General features: G+C 29.6%; 1 protein-coding gene across 12 annotated transcripts in view; it reads left to right on the forward strand.

Annotated features, from left to right (window-relative positions):
* The window catches only part of LOC111036841 (protein PF14_0175-like), a 77753-nt gene extending 70665 nt beyond the window's left edge, over positions 1 to 7088 (forward strand). For all 12 annotated transcript variants that reach the window (XM_022319080.1, XM_022319077.1, XM_022319078.1 and 9 more), the window contains 3 exons: positions 6263 to 6332; positions 6415 to 6502; positions 6871 to 7088. In XM_022319080.1, the coding sequence (XP_022174772.1) occupies positions 6263 to 6332; positions 6415 to 6502; positions 6871 to 6958 (246 nt within the window). In that variant the 3' untranslated portion in view covers positions 6959 to 7088. The remainder of the gene's footprint in view (positions 1 to 6262; positions 6333 to 6414; positions 6503 to 6870) is intronic.
* The last annotated feature ends 14508 nt before the right edge of the window (positions 7089 to 21596 follow it).

Here is a 21596-nt window from a genome sequence, read left to right on the forward strand (position 1 = left end):
TTGTTGTGTATCATTAATGTGAATAATAACGCAAACGTAAATTATAGTCTTTTATTGTCAAACATATAAATCGTAATGTCGTATAATGAAATTATGTGCTGGCTACTGACCGATGGACAATCCCCACCGATCGTAATATGATACTTATTATTATTAATGGTTAAACACTACGTTTCTTATATTATATAAATGCTGAATATGCAACATTCTATACAATTAAATATTTTTAAAAACAATAATGAAAATTATAAGTAAATGTTGGTTTTTGTTAATAAGACTTGAGGCTCAGATTGGCCATCCCCGTACTAGATTATCTTCCTTAATATAAAAGACGGTTATATAATAATTATAATAACTATCATAATTACAGTAGGTAAATACTTGTTTGAAAATATTACTTAGGTCTCAAATTAGGTTTTTTTTACCATCCCTGTAATGTGTAATGGTGACACTGATCAATAGAGTATCTTATAGATCTATTCAATTTCTATGGCATAAAATCTATGTCATTTAAAAATTATGCGCTTACTTGGTTTATAATTTGATTAACTACAAACATTTTGCAATTGGGAGGACAATTTAACACTGAGAGCTCTATCGTTCTGATGGTTAGGTGAGTTCCCTCTGCGTGAAGTCGGGATATTATTTCCAGATCGTATGTATTTTCCCGACATTTCGTATAAGTTTTGCTTTTAGTGAAACGTATTTGAATGCATTTGATATTATCAGTAGGTAGAAATTATACTCGCCTGCGTATAAAGTTTCAATAGCAAAATTAGATTATAAGAAGAAGTAAAATGACAAAATGACTAATATAAAATTATATGTTTACATCCCTCATCGGAAGGTAGAAATTGTTTCCACCAGAGCGCGTTTCATTAATCTGTTTTCCCGATTACATACAAATGTGCCTACAGATCAGCGGTCGCCAACAGGTGTTCCGCTTGACAATTTAGGCGGTCCGCTGAAAAATTTGAACTTTATTTGCGATATTATTTTATTTACTTTCCAGCGAGCGCGTGTCGTATAATCACTATGTGATGACAAAGTATAATAGTATCATGCTGCTGTGTAGGGTCTGTATTGTAAACGGTAAATAATAATACAATCATTATTATCGTGTGTTATAAAACTATAAAATGTTACAAGACCTTATACTCAGCGACTAATGACTATACATACATATATCTACATATCTGTATATTATTGGGGTCATCTAAGGCTTAGATCATACACTATGGATAGAGTTACTGCATTATAAACGTGTACTACGTTGAAGATAACATTATTGACTATAATCCACGACATGAAAAGTGACCTATGTGTACCGCGCGACTTCCCTATCTGTTAATCATTAGTTCTCAACCTATACCACATACTGCGCGGCCGTCGCACTAGGCAATTAATTAAATTAAATTATGAACCACTGAGGCGAAACGGTAGCTAGGTTCGCAACGAACACTGGCCACTTCTTATGTCGCGAACTATAGTTGCAAGGGGACTGATATCGATTGCGCATGCGTAATCATGATTATACTAAATAAAATTATTATGGTACTTGATTACGTATTTACTATTTCCTATTTAGTATTTACGTTAATTTGTCCATTGTTAATATTTAATAATTTATTAGAATAAAATATATTTATTCATGAATATATTTCATAATTCATAATGCTTTGGTAGGTACCTATTTAAATTATACCGTGGTTATAAAATGGCATTTAATACTTAGTTGTATATTCTTAATTCTTATATTTATAGAAAAATTGCATAATTTATACATTTAATAAGTAATTACTTCTATACATTTTTAGTTCATGGTTTATTACTCCTTTTAAAATAATAAAATAATGACAATTTAGTTTAAAGTCCGGTTTAAACTTTAAGATTAAATTTTAAAAAAAGTAACAGGAATTTGGTTTTTCGTTGTCACTGTCTTAATCAGCGGTTATTGCGGAAGCGCGCATACGCATTTTGCCACAATTCTCCTTATACTCCGGCGGAATAAGAACTTTCTCCTCCACCGTCTTGTCATTTAGCCAATTTTTCAGCCAATCAGAGCTGACCTGCGTGCTACAAACCTGTTGTGGACCGCCGCCCGGGTACGTTCTTAATCCGCCCGGAGTAAAGTTTTGTATGGCTTCAAATATTTAGCCAGTAGCTCTATCCTTTGTATATGATTTACGGTTTAAGATAGAATAGTTGCGCGTCGACGTATGTTAAGCTTACTGACTAAGTGACTTTGTAATGTACTCACATGAATGACAGTAGTGCCATCTAGTGTCGACTTCTATAAGTCTTATTAAATCGTGCTAAGAAACGTATTTAATTTTAGGTAAATATTTTGTAATTTTATTAATATGTTTTTTATTTTATTAGGAATTAACTAACTTTAATGACTTTTTTTGTTTTGTACTGTATTTTTGTTTCTTGATTAGCCAAGTATGAATATTGCTTCATTCGCATTGTAATATACATTACAAATATGCTGGTCAATATTTCACTTCTATATTCTTGGCATGTAAATGTTAATTTCAAATCCAAGTTCTGAAAAAATTCTTCATATGTTTCTTAAAAGGCATAACATGTTTTCAATTTTTGCAATATATTAAATAAATAATGGTTAGGATGATTTAAATATCCTATAGTTTTTAATATTGACCAACTTTAGTGCACGAAATATATCATAATTATTGAGTAAGAACTTTTTGATAGATATAATTATTATTATACTTAAATACAATCTAAGATAATTTTATATTAAATCCTGATATTTGGCTATGGAAATATGGATTAGGTATTAAATATTGAAATAAGTAGGATTAGGTGGGTATTTTTTGATTTGGTAATTTAAAATTAAAATGTAATTTTGTGAAATTCAAAAAATTGTGGTGCACATTCCGTGCAGAAAAGAAGCATTAATAATAATAATAATAATAATAATAATAATAATAATAATATCCTATAGATTATGAATATGACCGCTAGATCACGTTAAGAGGTTGTTAACTGATGTAAGCATTTTCTCGTGCCACTATATTATTTCGTTCCAGTCTTAAACCATGATATGATATAAGAAATTTTCACTCTACTTATCACAGTTAGACTAATAACTATAATATGGCCTTAGAAGATAAAAATATTATAAGGTTAGGACTTTTTGCTTATCATTGTGTCCGCAAACAGAGGACATTATAGTACTTTTTCAATACACTATTTTGGTAGTACTTCTGTTCCAACTTTCTGTATTTTACTGTTTACCAACTTACTTACCATCGAGTACTGCCGTACAGGGTGGTGACAGGGTCAGGCACGAACGCACGGTGCATAGAAACAATTTAAATTGTTACAAATAAAAAAAAAAAATCTGGTAAACAAATAAATAAATAAATAAATAAATATTAATTAATTATTAAGTTTTTACTTGAATTACCATATTTTTTCATAATTTTAATATTTACAGCACAAGTTTGTTATAATAGTTACATTTTATGTCAAATATAAATAAGCAATTTTTTTTTATTGCAATATTCAATTTTTTATTTTTGCGATTTTAACGAAAATGACAATTTGTAAATTTGAAACTCCTAGAAAATATATTTTCCTTGTGATATTTTAGTCACTTATTGTTCTATAACATCCGAATTAAAATTTTTTTGACAAATAACAAAATTGTTTTTATATTTCACATCAGACTCGGTAATGCACACTCAACTATATCCAATATTTCAGCCGGTGTTCCCCAAGGGGGTATACTCTCTCCTGTACTTTATAATATTTATGCTGCTGATTAGCCCACCACACCAAACACTTAAGTTGCTGATTATGCAGACGATAAGGCAATAATATCTATAAATTCAAATCCGGAAATAGCTTCATACAATCTTCAGAATCACCTTACCCTTATGGAAGACTGGTATACCAAGTGGCGATTTAAAATTAATCAGACAAAATCTATCTACACTACATTCACACTTCGTCTCTCTCCATGCCCCGAGGTATCTATTTATGGCACTCAAATTCCTACTTCTTCCACTGTCAAATGACTAGGACTTATACTTGATCGCAGACTTACCTGGGCCCCTCACCTTAAATCTGAAAGACAAAATTTAAACCTACGGCTGCGCCTGTAAAAAACTTTCTGCAATAACAACAAATACACAAACATTAAAACTAAACTTCTTATTTATAAATCTCTAATCAAGCCCATCTGGACATATGGCATACAGCTCTGGGGTAATGCAAAAAAAAATCTAACATTAACAAGATTCAAACTTTTCAAAATATTGCGCCAAGGAAACTACTTAATGCTCAACATTATGTCTCCAACCATTCTATACATCAAGACCTCACGATGAATTCCGTCAAAGACGAAGCAAAACTATATTATAAGCGTTTCCACAGTAGGTTAACCAACCATTCTAACCCTCTTATTAAAAATCTAGCAATCCCTTCGATTCCGGGCAATCCCGCTAGACGTCTTAAACGTGGTGTTGTGACCTGCTAAATGCATGAATCCTAGAAAATCCCATTACTAAACTGAAACAAAATAGGTAGTGTCATCAATGGGTGGCTTCTCCCGTCATATTTTTCATGCTTATTACTCTTATCAAATTTACTTACTGTTCTATGAATAGATTGTAAATATCTTGTAAAAAAAAAAAATATTTGATCACAAAATTAGTTCGACAACAAAACAGATAATTTTGAATTTTTATTGCAACTAAAAAAAATAAAAAAATTGTAAATACATTTTAAGTTTTGATCATGAATTATAATATACCAACCTATAATTTAAGTATGTATGTCAATAGAAGGTCCAATTATATTTATTTTTCTGAGCTTATTTAAAAAATATTTACCTTCAAAGAATTCAAATTTTGTAAAAAATTTTTAAAAATTATTCTTGAAAAAAACTTTTTCTCTTTGTAATAAACTCGACTTTTAATAGAAGGTTTCTCACAAGTTCTTCTACCTCTACCTTTACAAAAAAAAAAGTTATCGAAAAGTTACACTATTTGTAGCCATAAGATATTTTCTATTTTTATTAATTTTTGTTGTTAATTATTAAGTTTAGTTATTTTTGCAACTTTGCAAGTATACTTTTATGACACAACTCAGAATCTTTTTTTCATGCAATGATTTATCATTGAATTCAAATATAACACATTCATTACAAAAACAAACTCGGCGACTAATGTATAGGAGAACAGTACCCCTTTTTATATTTCAATAAATTTGTTTGGTATTGTACATTTTGTGTGTGCGGAATTAGGCTATATATTTTTATAAACCTGTGTGTATCATACTACTTTTGTGTGTGATGTTACATTTTGAATTTTGGGCTGTATTGAGTCATGCTTGTGCAGTAATGGAAATCGCCGATATTGTATACTTGACACACTAATGCAACTGCTCTCTACCGACGTCCCGCCATATACATATATACTTGAGATAGGCATAGGAACGTCATATACGGATTGTCGAAATAGGTGTATTATAAAGCCAAATGTTATTAACCTCGGGATGGCTAGGCCAACAATACAATAGTTAATATAGTAGTTCTGAGAATCGGACTAGGGAATTGCGTTGCGGAATACATACGAAATAGAGTATGCCAAATCATAATCTATAGGTTATAGTAACTCTCACACAAGTCTACGACAAATATGAAATAATCAATAGTAGAAATTGACAGTTTAAAAAGACAGTATTGTAATAGCTATGTTATTAAAAATATTAGAACAGTAGATACTATGCTATTTTATGTCGATAACAAAATGATACGAAACATCGCAGTTCTAACCATAAGATCGTGGGATGATAGCATTTCCTGGACCTTATACGCACACAAGCGATAGTAAACAGGGTCAACATTATTTTGTCGATAAAAGAGTAGTGGAGATTAGGTCTTTCAAATAGGGACCCGGTCACCCGATATTCAGACGTGATTTGTCAGAGTACAAGAACCTTCACGCCAACAAACTCACTGAAATCATTTCAACTACACAAAATATTCAAACAGTTTTTACATTCACAATAAAGTTCATGTTAATAAATATAAAATTGGCTTGAATTATTACACCTTGTCGTCCATTACCCTTGTACATTCAGCATCTGTACGCGGGATCACTATATTAATCTATTAAAACAATCAAAACAACATAATATTTAAATAATTATATATAATTAATCAAGGTGCAGCTTTGATGGCCTGAGTTCTACTACATTTTAAAATTAATTTCATCCATTGTTTCAGGTTCTACTTCAGCATTCTGGCAGATCCATGTGTCACATTTATGGACTTCCTCACTTTCTCAGATTTATCAGTAAGTATACATTTTAAAATTACATCCACACTTTTATGGCTAACTTTTTTAAAAATTTTACTTACAACAAATATGTTAACAGTGAAACTGCCCAAAATTTTCCATTTTGTGGAAGATGAGAATCCGAAATTTGTTTATGATGCTGTTGTATTTGTTAAATTAATACTTAGGTAAGGTTTTTTATATTTACCATAAATTACATTACCAAATTATATTTATATTAAAAAGTAATCACATACACTGTAATTAAAACTTCAGAGTGTTAACAGTGTTAATTATTAATTATTATAAACGAGGAACATCTTAAATTTTCTCAGTAGATATAAATTATTATTTAATAAATAAATTACATTAAATGAAATATATCTTCTGTGTAAGTAATATGAGTGTACAACTTAAAATTTTTACTTTTTATATAATACTAGTATTAAATTCTGAATTTAGTTTAGAGCTTTATGTTTAGTGTTAGAAATAATTAAATTACTTTTACTAAATTACTTTTATATGTTTAATTAATCCTTACTTTTTTCTTTTTTAGTTATATAGAGCAAAAGTATGAACATTCATATATACTGGATTATGATTGTGTATTGCCCTATGATTATAGAAAAGCATACTTTATGTAACTGTTTTCCTCTCAGAATGATACAGTCTGCCATAACTTTTTATTGTTCATTATACATACCTAGATATTAGTTTATTACTCTGTAAAACTTTTTTTTTTTTGATACACATTGTTATTTATTCATTTTTTTATTTAAGTGTTATTACTTAATATTAATTTTTGAGTGTAAGGTAAGTTACTCTTTTAATATGTATTCAAATTAATATTTATTGTTTCCTATAAAATTATTTTTCTATTTTCATAAATATGTTTTAATAGCTTACTAGTATAATACTTATATGATTTTGATTATTATTAACAGTAAAATTAATTTGCACAAAGTTTTTAATTTTTTTATATGAACTATAAGTAATATTTAAGTTAGTAATAATATTTGTCTACATGTTAACTAAGATATATATTGAGTACAACTATTCAAATATAAATTTAACTCATGCATGACATATATCTCATTATTTTTATAAAATGTATTGTATCTTGAATTTATCTGTGAAGAAACCAGTTAATTTTTAAGTTAATTATTTATGAAAAATATTTTCTATTATATGAATTATTCTATTTTAATTTAATTTAATTTACTATTTTGTTAACAAACCTTTATCAAATATTATATATTCTGGATGAATTAATTACCCAACTATTATATGACTTTTGTGTAAGTGTACAAATGTACACCTGGTTATGAGACTGATATTGTTTTATGTTATTAAAATGTATTTCTTATTATGTAAGTATTCAGTAATTGTATTAGACTAAATGTACATTTATTTATTTCAAAATTTACTTTGTTTACCAATTAAATAAATATGTTACTATCCATGTGTAAATATTATAATGTGATTGATGTTAAAGTTGTACTTTACTGTTATATTTTATTTGGGGCTGTTTATTACTCTAAATTGTAACTTACAGAGTTGGCATACAGCATAACAAGAACCTAAAAACTTTATGTTTTCATTATTGTAGGAACATTTAACTAACTATACTAGTTACAAATAAGTTGACAATATTAATTGTGTTTATAAATTATAATACTACAATTATTTATATTAATCAATATTCCAATTTTGCAGTACCTACCTATATGCTTTATGCCCTTATGTAGAAAAACATACTACGCTTCTGGATATTTTTCCTCAACAAGGAAAATATATGATTCATAAATATGTTTTTGTTGACAAAAGGCCATGACAACTAAAACGTCTAATTTGCTAACTATTTTTTTTTATTTTATTTACTAGCTAAACGTTATAATCTATATAAGTTAAAATTATATGCATTGATAATTACATGATAGTTAAATCTCAGAATAGATGAAATTGATGAGGAAATACACAGCTCTTAAGGTTAAATATGGTCCACCATTTACAAAGGTGTCTTCAGTGTTGACTTAAAATTTAATATGAAATATCTTCAATACAAAAAAATATACAATAATTGAAAGTATAATATATTATTTTAGAACTTAAAGCTGTACAATTATTTTTACTTATAAAAAAATGTATATTGTATTAATATAAATACATATTTAGTAATAACATTATATATTGGAATCCTTTAATATAAAGGATTTTACTCTTAAACATTGAGTAAATAATCGTATTTAAAATAGTACAAACTAAATATATGCTAGTTATATTTAAAGTTAATATAAATAATTATTTAAATATTTAAAAAAATTATAGTAGTACAATTATTATTTTTGTTTGACTATAGTTCATACAATAACAAACAATTTTATGTTTTGGACGTAGGTACATTAATATAAAAAAACAATTAAACATAGTTACATTTTTCACACATTTCAGTTTATTAGTGTAACAAAACATTTCTCCTAAATGAACTATGAAGACAGTAATATAAACAAAATACATTATTGAAAAAAGTATAAGTAAGGACAATAACGTACATATACTACTATGTAAGCTAATGAGCTAGTTATTGAGGCTTTTAAAGTAATGAAAAAAGTAAAGAAATCCCTAGTGGTTAACTTGATTACTAGTTACACAATGAGTTATAAATATCAGTGGCGAAGCTTGGGTTCGGGATTAGGGTAGACAAATTTAAAATAATATTTTTCAGAAAGAAATTATTTAAGCGACAAAAAAAAATTTAACGGAAAACAACAACTAAATAGTTTAAAATATGTTTAAAAGATTCATCAATTTAAATATAAAATATGAATTATTATAAATACACTGCTATTAAAATTAAATACGTATTATAATATTATTATTATTTATTATTGCTCACTATATAGATACGAATAAGAAAAGAATATTACTATATTATATCCGATGGCGCAGCGCGACAATCGCGACGGTGACGTCGATAATAAATATTGAGGATTGTGGTAATTACGAACGGCGAGACACGTCTCATAGCGTACATACTACATAGTAAACCGCACTCTGATTAACATTCCCCCTGTACCCGCGCGCCCATATTGATGAGACGTTGCGTCGCAACGTCTATTAGATAATATAATACCATATTTGGAATGACCCTACGGCCGTATCGCGCGCTTCTAATCTATTTTAAGAAATCCATAACTGTACAACACGTCAACACTACAACGAAAAACCGATTTTAACAAATACTAAAACATAATATACATCATATATTTTATAATATAAAATAAAATTCACATTATCTAATATTAAATAAAATAAAATATTTATTTGTTTGTCCCGTGTTCTAATTTCTAAGTGGGGAGACGTTGTCTCTTTGTCTCCTATGACGCTTCGCCACTGATAAATATACAAAATAAAATTGAGTTATTATAATATGCATACAAACATTAATAATAATAAGAACAAACTATTAAAAATAATTGTCAATGGTTACTGTAACAACTATAAAGATAAATAAATCAATAAATATATAATAACAAATGAAACATAAATATAATAAAAATATAACAAAATAAAATGAGATAAAATAGTACAATTTCTATTTTTAAATTTTTTCCCAGGATCTAAAGATGTATTTAAATATTGATGTGAAAATTCTAAACATTATGTATAAATTTAATAAGAAACATTTGTCGCAAAATGTACAAGGATGACTAAAATGAGCATTACTGAAGTGAAGTTTTAACTTTGAACCAACACTGTTTTCCATAGAAATGGATTTAAATAATTTTATAAAAATATTTTCCAACTCATAAATAAAATTGTGAAATGTAGGTATCATGAGTGTATAGAATTGGAGTTGAGTAAAAATAAAATAAAACGCACTACAAGTTTGACTAATTGTTTTTATATTGACAAAGATTTATATGAGGTTATACAATACGAAAAAAAAACCAGATTGATTAGGTTGGTCACAATGACCGTATTATATAAGAGAAAACGCACTGTTTGGTCGCAATGACCGCGGGTTTTATAGACGACGAACGTTACGACTATGGCGACGAAGGTCACTCGGGAGTATGGACTTGACAACGGCGGTACGGTACACCGGGCGCACGGACTGGGTACGGGAACTCGGCGATTTACGGACGGTGCAATGCCAGATCACTGACTATTGCACCATGGTCCGATAGGTGAGACCCCGATTCAATGCAAGAAACCCAAAAGAATTGAACAGTCTCACAAACCGTTCGCTGGGTTGTGCGGGAGAGAACTACTTTCCTAGTCACGTAAGTCTGCCCGGGTGAGTCTTACTACGACGTCGAAAAGAAGTCGAATGAGTTCGGTGGTCAATCCTCCGGGCCTGTTATACCTGTTTGATCGGTGATTGCAAGTCGGCGGTCTCGTGTCCTGTGACTAACTTTTGGTCAGCCGGTGCCGTGTTCTGTGACAGAAACAAGAAACCGCTAAAGTGCAATGCCGATAAAATGCAGATATTATTTAATAATAATATGCGATAAATCATATATGTTTATGACAATTAAGAACAAGATTATAATAATTAAGAATAAGAATAAAATAATAAAATATGCCGCGCTCATCGTATGCAGCGCAAACAATGAGGCATCATCAATTTTCCAAATGTTGAGTTTTTTCTTGTACGATGTGCTTCGAGGAAAGATAGAGAAGGGACTGGTCTAACTGTTTTGATGACGAGAATAATCAATACAAACATGAGATATATGCTTCTTCAAGCACTTCTTCATAATATAGCTACAGTATGTAAATGTGTTTCTCTCTGGTAAATCTAAGTTTCTGCAATCAATTGTACCGATGCTGATGACTATTGCGTCCCCGACACGGGTTAATGATTTTTCCCCTATTTTTTCTGTGTTCCGATTGCCTCCTTTCCAATGTTACAAGTCAGATAGTTATATTATTTATCCGACATTTTTATGTTCCAATTGCGTCCGATAGATTGTCTTAATAAATTAGTAATTATTTTATCAGTGATATTCAAAAAATAATACAAAATTAAATAAAAATCAGTCAAAATATATAAAATACTAGCTGATCCCGTGCTGTCCACTTTGTTGCCCGTTAAAAATGCCAACTCTATATGAGACTCGATGGTGATAAGGCGAGCAGTATATTATGCGTACCTGCTGTGGATTGCGGGCCCCGCTTAATGATTATTTTATATGAATAATATGTTTTATTTTTATTTTGATTGTGAACACGCCGATGAGCGGCTATGAGTGCAACACAGCCACCTTGGTGGGCAATGAGCGAAAATTCAATTGTATGCATGCCCAATGAACCACTGCAGGCAACCAATAAACAAAAAAAAATATCAATTTCTACTAATATATTTATAATTCTCCTATAACCAATATAGCAACTGTTTCATGTTACTTGCGTACATGAATAATTATGACATAAAATAAATGCATATTAGTAGTAATGACACTTTATTAAAATATAATTACATCACAACAGAAAGGTTAGCAGATGAGTGACTGTGGCGTCAAATGCAGTATATTAAAAAAAAAATACAAAAGCGACGACACTACATTATATCTGATAACTATATTACAAACTAATATGATAAGAAACCTTATCACACAGCAACCATATATTAACGGTTGGACCTATTGGGTTCAATTGTGAATTTAAACCATCCAGGGCGTCACCAAAACGCATACAAAAAAATTCATTCTAATCGGTCCAGCCGTTTAGGAGGAGTTGAGTGACATACACACGTACTGTAGAATTATATACATAAAGATATTAGTTAATAAGAGTACACACTGATGATATACAATTTTCGTAAGCTCGTCAAGTGAAAACCAAATCGCGTTTAAATAGATCTGCACACCGTTGTATATGGGCTAAATATACTATGTGTATTTAACGCTTACCTAATATACAATATGACGCAATTGGAACACAGAAAAGATATAAAAGGTTGAAACGTTTGACCGCAGTCGAATAACGGCCAATATTTCACATTCGTCATTTTAATTTTTATATTGATTTTAAAACCACCGTCCATCGTACTCTGTCTCCTGTACAATGGATATCCTTTAGAATTAGTTCTGGTTTCGTCTATCATTTTTCGAAGATAGTTAAATGTGCACTATCCATGTTTCACACAAGAGAAAAATTGATTCCATTATCCACATGGTCCTTGTATCAATATCCATGTATCCATAGTCCATGTGATCCTTTACGAATTAAAGCAATTCAATATCTTTCTCTGGATATGAGAACACGGCTGAAATGAAATAATCAATTTGATTGGGATGAATTTTACTTTTTAACCATATCAGAGTGTGAATATATTGTGGTAATCCTTTTTTTTTCATTGTATTGAATAAAACTGTTTATGATAAAATTACATCAAAAATATTACTTTTTGTTATAAATCCATTCATTATTTAAATTTCAATTCTCTTGATATTTAATCATGGCGATCTCTTGGTTTCTGATGGGGTAATAGTTGTTCTATTATCTCAGGCCACTGACTATTACATGTGAATGTCATAAATAAGCAACGTTTTCCATTTTTTGCGTGATACAGACAGCATTTTGCGAGTATTCTTGCAAATCCCCAGGACTGCTAATGAAACTCGAGGGCAAAATGTAGAATTATTCTATATTTTCAAAATTTCTGTCGGTAACAAATGCATCTTTCAGGTGAATATATTGATCAACCTTGAGTATTGATTGATCATCTTTAATTTTCGATTTTTGTATACATGTCAACGATAGATAAACCAATTAAATAGTTGATTAAAGTGGAGGAAATGATTTTCGGGATGTTTTTATATCATTATTCTGTATACATAGCTGGTATTTTTTTATTTGTATTTAGACCACTTGTTGGATCAATTTGTTTTCATTCAAAGTGATATCCATCTCTGCCGGGCCAGCACATTCAAGGATTTTGTAGACATCATAAGATTAATGAGTTTCTTGGACTCTTACATATTCATTACTCCGTTTTTGTAATATATTATCATAGTTTTCAAATTTATTGCCATTGATGTTCACTTGCAGGTATCTTGTCAACTTTAAGAACCATTCGGCATTCAACTGTTGGGATATTTTCTATTGTTGTCTTAAAAAGTTTTATTAATTCATTGTGTTTCTGTAAAAATGTTTGGAATAATTTAATAAAATCGGGCTTTGATATTTTGAATAACGGCACATCTTCGTTGTGATTTGTAATTCATCATCGCCAATGAAATATATTTGAAATTTTTATATTAGACCAATTGAAACACGACGATCATCATAATTCATAAGTCACAGTTGTACCATAATAAAATGCTTCATCCTCTAAATTTTTCCTTGTTAGCCCTCTGTTCTGTACTTTTGTTTTTGGATTCTGTCTTTGTATTGTTTTCTTGGTTTTTTTTTCATTCGAAATTCTGTTCACTTTTCTTTTAATTGAAAAAATAAGTAATTGAATTTTACGAAAATAACAGAAGTATATGGTTTATTATTAAATATATAACTATAAATATTGTTTTAATAATTAGTTAGTCGATTTATAACCTGATTCGGATCACTTTAAACTTATGGAATGATAATATTAAAGAGTTTTGAGGGAAAACCTGATTGCGATAACAAATGTCAAAATTTCAGATTATAAATATTTCAAAAACTTATCTCTAATTAAATCATCTAAGCTAATAATAAATCCTAATCTACCAGAAGCGAAAAAGTATATGAATAAAAAAGACTAATAAACTAACGAAATGAAATACATAAAATAAGTGATAAAAATTTTCAGATTGAGACAAGAGTGTGATATGTATAATTTAGAAAAATCAATGTTATAAATCTAAAAAATAATTCAAATCTAGGTAACCAAAATGTCATAAGTGAAAAATCTCGACCATATGTATACCTATATCACTTGCTCACTCCAATATCCGCTAATGTTTTGGAAGGGACAAGACGAGTATTGAATGAATATTAAACTACAAGATCCCGCAACAGGGGACAAAACAAACAAGAATGTTAGTTCAAAGGATTATTATGCATATCGGTTGATAATTAGACGCGATCAGGACAATGTTATTCTTTGATGTCGTGAACTTTGTCAACAATTCATGGTCGACATGTATGTAAAGATAGAAAGCGAACAATTACGATATTTGCGATTCAATCTAAAAAATCTTCGTGCGGAAGAATACACTCACCTGCGAGACCCTATTTTCAACAACGACGACGCCGCTCAAATCGGTAACTCTGTTATTCTACCATCATCATACATACGCAGCCTATGTCAGTACGTATATGCAAGAATATAATATTATACAGGATGCTCTGACTTACGTGCGCGAATATGGACGGCTGTGTTTATTTATCACTTTCACATGTAATCTAAAATGGCCGAAGATTACATCTTTACTATTGCCTGGCCAAAAAGCAATACATCGTCATGACATCACAGCAAGTGTATTTAGACAAAAACTGAAGTTTTTATTAAATTTCATTACAAAATTACATGTATTCGGTCCCATCGGTTGCTGGATATATTCTGCTGAATGGCAAAAGCGGGGATTACCTCATGCCCACATTTTGGTTTGGTTAATCTAAAAAATAGGTCCTAAAGAAATCGACAGTGTAATTTCTGTGGAGATTCCAGATCCGTCTATTGATCAAATGTTGTTTGATATTGTTACAGCAAACATGATTCATGCGCATGGGCCAATTGCACGGTGGATGGAAAATGTTCTAAAAGTTTTCACTAACAACATAACAGCAGCCAGTGGCATAACTTTCTCAATTTATGAACGGGATCCAGCAGTTCTCCATTTAGCCGTCCATCTTGAAAACGGACAGCGCTTATATTTCACTAGCGAGACAGCAATTGATCGTGCTATAAATCTACCAAAAATTACACTTACCGAATTTTTTGAATTGTGTAATCGCGAGGATGTTTTTGGTGCTTTTACTTTGGACATTACTCTATTCAGAAGTACCACGCTATTTCACATGGACTCCAACAAATAATGGATGCCCTGCAAGCATGGCACGCCGATTGATGCATTTCTCGGTTTACTCAAATCAAACACCTTGGGGCAAGTTTTTATAGTCAATCCAAGGCAGACTGAGTGCTTTTATCTTCGACTGTTATTGGTTAACTTCACCGGCCATTGTCATTTAAAGTAAAATGAATGGGCAACATCATCCAACGTATAAAGATGCATGCCTTGCAATCGGCTTGCTGGAAGACGACAACCAGTGGGAATGTATGCTTGATGAAGCAGGATTGAACTGTACAACAAAACAAATTCGTCTACTATTTGTTATAGTGTTGACTACATGTTTTTCACACGGACAATTATACGCGGTGTGCTCTCTTTTACTATAATAATGTCATAATCAGGGGATCAATTTTAATAAATTATTAAAACAATAAATGTTTGATGTTTTTTCATTTTTATATTCCGTCACCGTTCAAAGCACTCCTACCTATTCCATTTATATACCACATGCTTGCACAATTATATTAAATAAGTTATTTTTTTCTTGCTAAATATTCTCTAGAAATAATTTATATGACAAAACAAAGGTTTGTTGGGTCGGCTAGTATAATATAATATCCTACTTGATAATATATTGCTCGCATTATTACAAGCGAGTTTAGATTAGTATAGATTTGGCATTTATAACGGGTAATGAAGTGCACGGGATCAGTTAGTATTTTTATAACACCAACTTTATAGAATGAAAATACAGATTAATTCCTTAGAGAAAAAGATATGATCATTAAAATAGAACGATCTCAAATAAATGTATTTCGAGACAACAAATATTTAGCTCTAATACATTAGTCAACAACAACATATAATGTAATGCTTTCTGAAATGACAGGGAGTTTATGTGGATGATATTAATTATTCATGGTTTTCATGAAATTTATTATTATTGTTAAAAATTTCAGTTTCTATGAATGTAATTTCTACTTATTGAAATGTGGTACAGCGAAAAAGAAAACAGAAGAATAAAAATCATCCACATCAAAAAATATAAATTAAATAATATGAGAATATTATATTATAATACTATGTTTAGACATCGTCATTTCCGACTTCTTTTAGTAATTGAATTATTGTAATCAGAATGGAAAATCATTCTATTTAATATCAGATTAATTGATATACTAATACTTGCATTTACTTTACATATCTTGTGGACATCCGACCGAAATACGATATTTTATAATATTTATTTAAATACACAACAATTCGGTCATCGGAGGACGGAGTGGACGAGTGGACTAAGGCGTCGGTTGCAACTTGCACCTTCGCCGGCTCAAACTTCGGTCACGGGCAGGCATCTGTCTGCAGAGTGAGGCCGCCATCCTCCCCCAACCGAGCGTGGCAGAAACCTACGGTTGCCCAATTAAAATTCTGCCAAACACAAAACCACACACATGTTATAACCTACCGTTCCTCCTTCTACAAGGCTACAAACCAAAAACCTACAAACATACAAAACAGCTAATGGCCACAGTATCTGGGCTTAAGTTCAATTAAAGAAAAAAAAATTCTGTCATCGTCGTACAACTTTTATTCGTATTTACGATAAATTCTATGTATGGAATGTCGAAGCTATATGGCTCCATATATTATTATTTATAGTTTGTTTGGTAATTTGTAATAATATTTTATTAAGCCATTTTCTATATTAACGAATACTTAAAAAATGTAAATGATCAAAATTGTCTTGATATGTTACACGGTAGGTGATCACTGATCGATGAACAACGGCTCGTTAGAATGCTTAACGAAAATAGAAAGCAATAATTAGGTATGTTGTATAGATTATAGTTACAAGACAATATTAAAGTTATTCAATTTTCTGTAATATTTCTAAACGAGCAATAACCAATAACTCGCTACATCCGTATTACATATTTTACTTTAATAAATAATAAAATATATGAAATAAATTAACGTACGAACTCTTGCCATTGGTCTTATATTTAGAATCATAAACATATATTCATAAACAAGTGCACATAATTTATTACTTAAGTGTATTCGCCAATCGCCATATGCACAGTAATAATTATAACGATTTAAATCATATTCACTGGCTGAGAGCTTGTTAAAGTTTGAAAAAACATGAGTGTAATAATATATTTTCTGGTAATCCTAGCCATAATTCATTGCACAATAATTTTCTTCTCTGCCAGTGGGAAGCGATCATTGAGTGACGCCCAGTGGCGTAAGTGAAAATGTGTCATGGGGCGCATCAAAATAAATTTGTATAGTGAACCTTAAATAGTGGTTTTACCGTTCATCGGATTATTTACCATCTATAATCTACAATATGCATGTAGTGTGAAGGAAGTAGGTACTGTAATTAAGTAAAGTGTGTGGTCAGGGCACCCAGTGTTTATTAATAAATTGAAATTAAAATAAAACAGACCATTTATTATAAAATCATGTTTATCGTTTTACCGAGTATGTATATATTTATAACCCATACTAACACAACAAAATATTTTATTTTTTTTTAGTTTAATAATAATTTATAAGTTTGTATTTGAACTTTTTTTAGGCATACGACAATAGAAAAAAACGTGGCAAGTGGATGTCGCTCTGCTGTAACATAAGGTTTCCAAGAGGTCGCTGTAATGGATGGTATTAAATTTGAATTCAATGATATATTGTCATTACTTATTATTAATATGGTAGCCGGTTAGTTAAATAAATATTATGCTTAAATTATTAGTGATGTTGGAAAAATATTTATATTAAATATACCTATGTAAGATTTTGCTGTTTTAAAAACCGAATTACAACAAAATGATAACCTATATTCTTTGGGTTAATATGCAATTTTATCCAAATTTGAACTTAAAATATCTGTAAAAAATAACTGTATTTATACATTTTTTAGATTTCTTAGTTATGGAACTGCTTATGTGCAACTTGTTTTAAATGTTCAATGCCTAGCTATAAATATTCAACGTTTTATACATTTTTAACTACAAAATCATTTTCAATTTTCAACTTGATAAATATTGTCAACATTTGAACCTTAAATGCTTACCAAAAAAAATAGTGCCTATGTGTATTTTTAATATTTTTCAACTGCTATTGTAACAAGTTATCGAGAGTCTCGTTTTAAATTTCCATGCTTTTTGACCCAATCGATTAAATTTTATTGACATTTATAGAAAAAAAAATGAAAAAAAAGGAAAATATCTATATGTCCGTCAACTGCCTTAAACAAGTCAGAATATTTTGAAAATTTTATCAAGTATATGAATTAATGAAATGAACATTTGGATTTTTATGAATTTTGTCAAAATTCTAAGTTTAAACTTTCATAAAGAATTATCGTGAATTTAAGCTCAATTTTTTTTTCTGTTTCCATAACAATTGCTTACAAAGAACCTTGTATTACATTTTCAAGTTTTTAGACCGAGCGAAAATTTTTTTATCGATTTGGGTTTAAAAAAACAAATAATAATCGAAAATTTCATTTGCCTATAAATAATTCAACACAAATCAAAATAGTTTGAAAATTGTATGGTGTATAAAAAATGCTTACACAAATATTCGGTGAAAATTTCATTTATCTACAGTCATTTTTTTTAGAGTTACATTAAAAACCAAAATCAATTTTCGAAAAATAGTTTTGGGTGAAAATCCCCGTTTTTCCTTAATTTTTTATTGGTTTTTTCTGTCGCTTTTGAAAACTATCGGGAATTTTAAATTTTAACCTCCCGAATGCACCAACTACATTCGCTTTCCTACTAAAAAAGCTGCTATTGAAGAAAAGCACTTTTACTGCAGAAACCGTGATGAGTGATGACAGACACACAAAAAAAAAACTAAATAAATAAATATAAAAACACACTTCATTGTAAAATCAATTCATTCATCACTCCGCTCAAAATCTAATACAGCTCGTGGGGGAGATCTATTCCCTATATCCCCTCCCCCCCCCGTATTTACGCCTCTACAGTGACGCCATTATTAGGTACCGGTGTAAATCGATTATCGACCATAATTAAATCAAAGAAATAATAGTAATACTCATAAGTTACATTATGACTTATGGGTTTCGACAACCAAAAAATGTCATTACCTATCAAAATAGATATTCGATGTTCCATTTCCACGACAAAAATTACAAATTTATAGTATTTGTAGATTACTATACGTTAACGGCAGCAGATGGCGTGCCCGTTACCATTTGAAGAATAACTCAATTTGATAATAGTTTCGTTGTTTATAGTTTATGTTTTTAATGTTTTTATGTTTTTTAGATATTGTATTTATATGTTGAATATACATTTAAAAATTCAAATATTCATATTTTATAGTATAATATATTAATATGCATAAACAAAGTAACAAGCATAACATGTAGTTGTAACTTCGGTACAGTTAATAATGATTTCTAAAATTACTATACTTTACGAAAAAATTGAAATGTTATATTATAGGTTCTAGAAAAAATATATTAACTAATTATAATTAATGTTATAACTTACCGAAAATCGCTTGTTCGACATAATCCTTGGTTGAACAATACAATAGCTTGATGTTCATAGTAAAAAAGGATTGTTTAAACCTCTGAATAATCGAAGTCCCTGCCTATACTTGGGAAATTAGAAAACATCATTTCAATTAATATTACTGTTGACAAAAACTGCAAAAAAATAAAAATAAAATAAAATGATAAAAACTAATGGAAGAATTGAAAACTATAAAAACACTAAAGCTGACTATAGTGATTTTGTACAAAATACATTTTACTAACTGTAAAAATACAATATGAAATAATAAACATTTTATTAATATAAACATTATAATATACATTTTATAATAATGAAAAAAAAAAAATTATGTAACTAGGTTTATAATGTATCTATTTACTACTTTTTAGCCAACATAATACTAAAATAATAACCTTGCTGTTTATTAATCAAACTAATTTAAACTAGGCACCATATTATTATTATTATTTTATCATTTTTCAAAAAGTTTCTTTTATAAATACTTGTGAAACAATACTTGTGAAACTATATTTTTTTTTTTTCAAATTTTTATTATTGTACTATATTTTTTTTGTTAGATAACAGCACTTCAGTTTTTATTGAAAAGATCTATATTATTATACATAATTATTGCTATGATATTAAAAAATATAAAGCCTATAAATTATCCGAAGATCATTAATTTGTACTGTTTTATGTAGGATCTATATTCAATATATTATTAACTTAAATTCCCATTAAAATATAAAAATATTACATTCTCAGTTATGTATCTATTCACAACAAATTATTTTACGAAGTAGTAAATACTGTTTGCATATTATCAAAAACCGTTGTTGTGTGTATCATAGGTACACATATTTTATACTACAGGTTACAGGTACATCATCGTTGGTAGTTTGTTTGAGCATTCTAAAAACAAAAACCTATCGGTAGGGGAAAACAAAAATCCTGTAGGACCTTGGAAAACTGCAAGCATTTGGCTTTTAAGCCACCGGAGAGATGCGGGAATATAATATATTTTCTCGAAACGACGGATTCTCGTCGAAATGACGTGCATCTTCGGATAACGTAATGAATAATGACTACGCAAGTATAAAACGGTATTAAAACGGAGCGAAATTAAAACGCTCGTTACCCGGCGGTGGCTCGTTTATTAAAGTGTAATATAATATAATATAACACGCCGCGTGTGGAATTCAGTGTACGATTTGCATAATATTGCGAGCGTACAGTCCAAACACGCGATTAAGGGCTGAAAAATAAATTGAAATTTATACGGACCGAGTGACAACACTGCGACTATTCTATGTATAAAATATGTTATTGTGCGGTTTCGACCCGGTGGAAATTTATAGCGTCCAAAAAATGTTGAAATTCGTCCATAATAATAATATATTTTGTGTGTCCGAAATTGAATTATATACATTTTTATTATAATAGCCGAATGCTCTGTAAATATACTCGATGTCAAGCAGAATATTGAAAGTCTGATGGCATTTTTACGGTTCTGTGGCTGACAATAATTATGGGTAGTTTATTATTGGAGGGTAGCGAGGTACTATAATTATTGTTGAACCTATTGACAAAAAAAAAATATACATTTACTATATATTTTTATTTTTGTAGTGTCGTATAAGAATATTTTACAGATTAATTATAATTACTAATTATTATAATATTATAATATTATAAAATTATATAACAGAAGAGACGTAAAAAGGGCAATTTTTCTACATGTC

This window comes from Myzus persicae, unplaced genomic scaffold (genome assembly GCF_001856785.1).
Source record: "Myzus persicae strain clone G006 unplaced genomic scaffold, MPER_G0061.0, whole genome shotgun sequence".
Taxonomy (NCBI): domain Eukaryota; kingdom Metazoa; phylum Arthropoda; class Insecta; order Hemiptera; family Aphididae; genus Myzus; species Myzus persicae.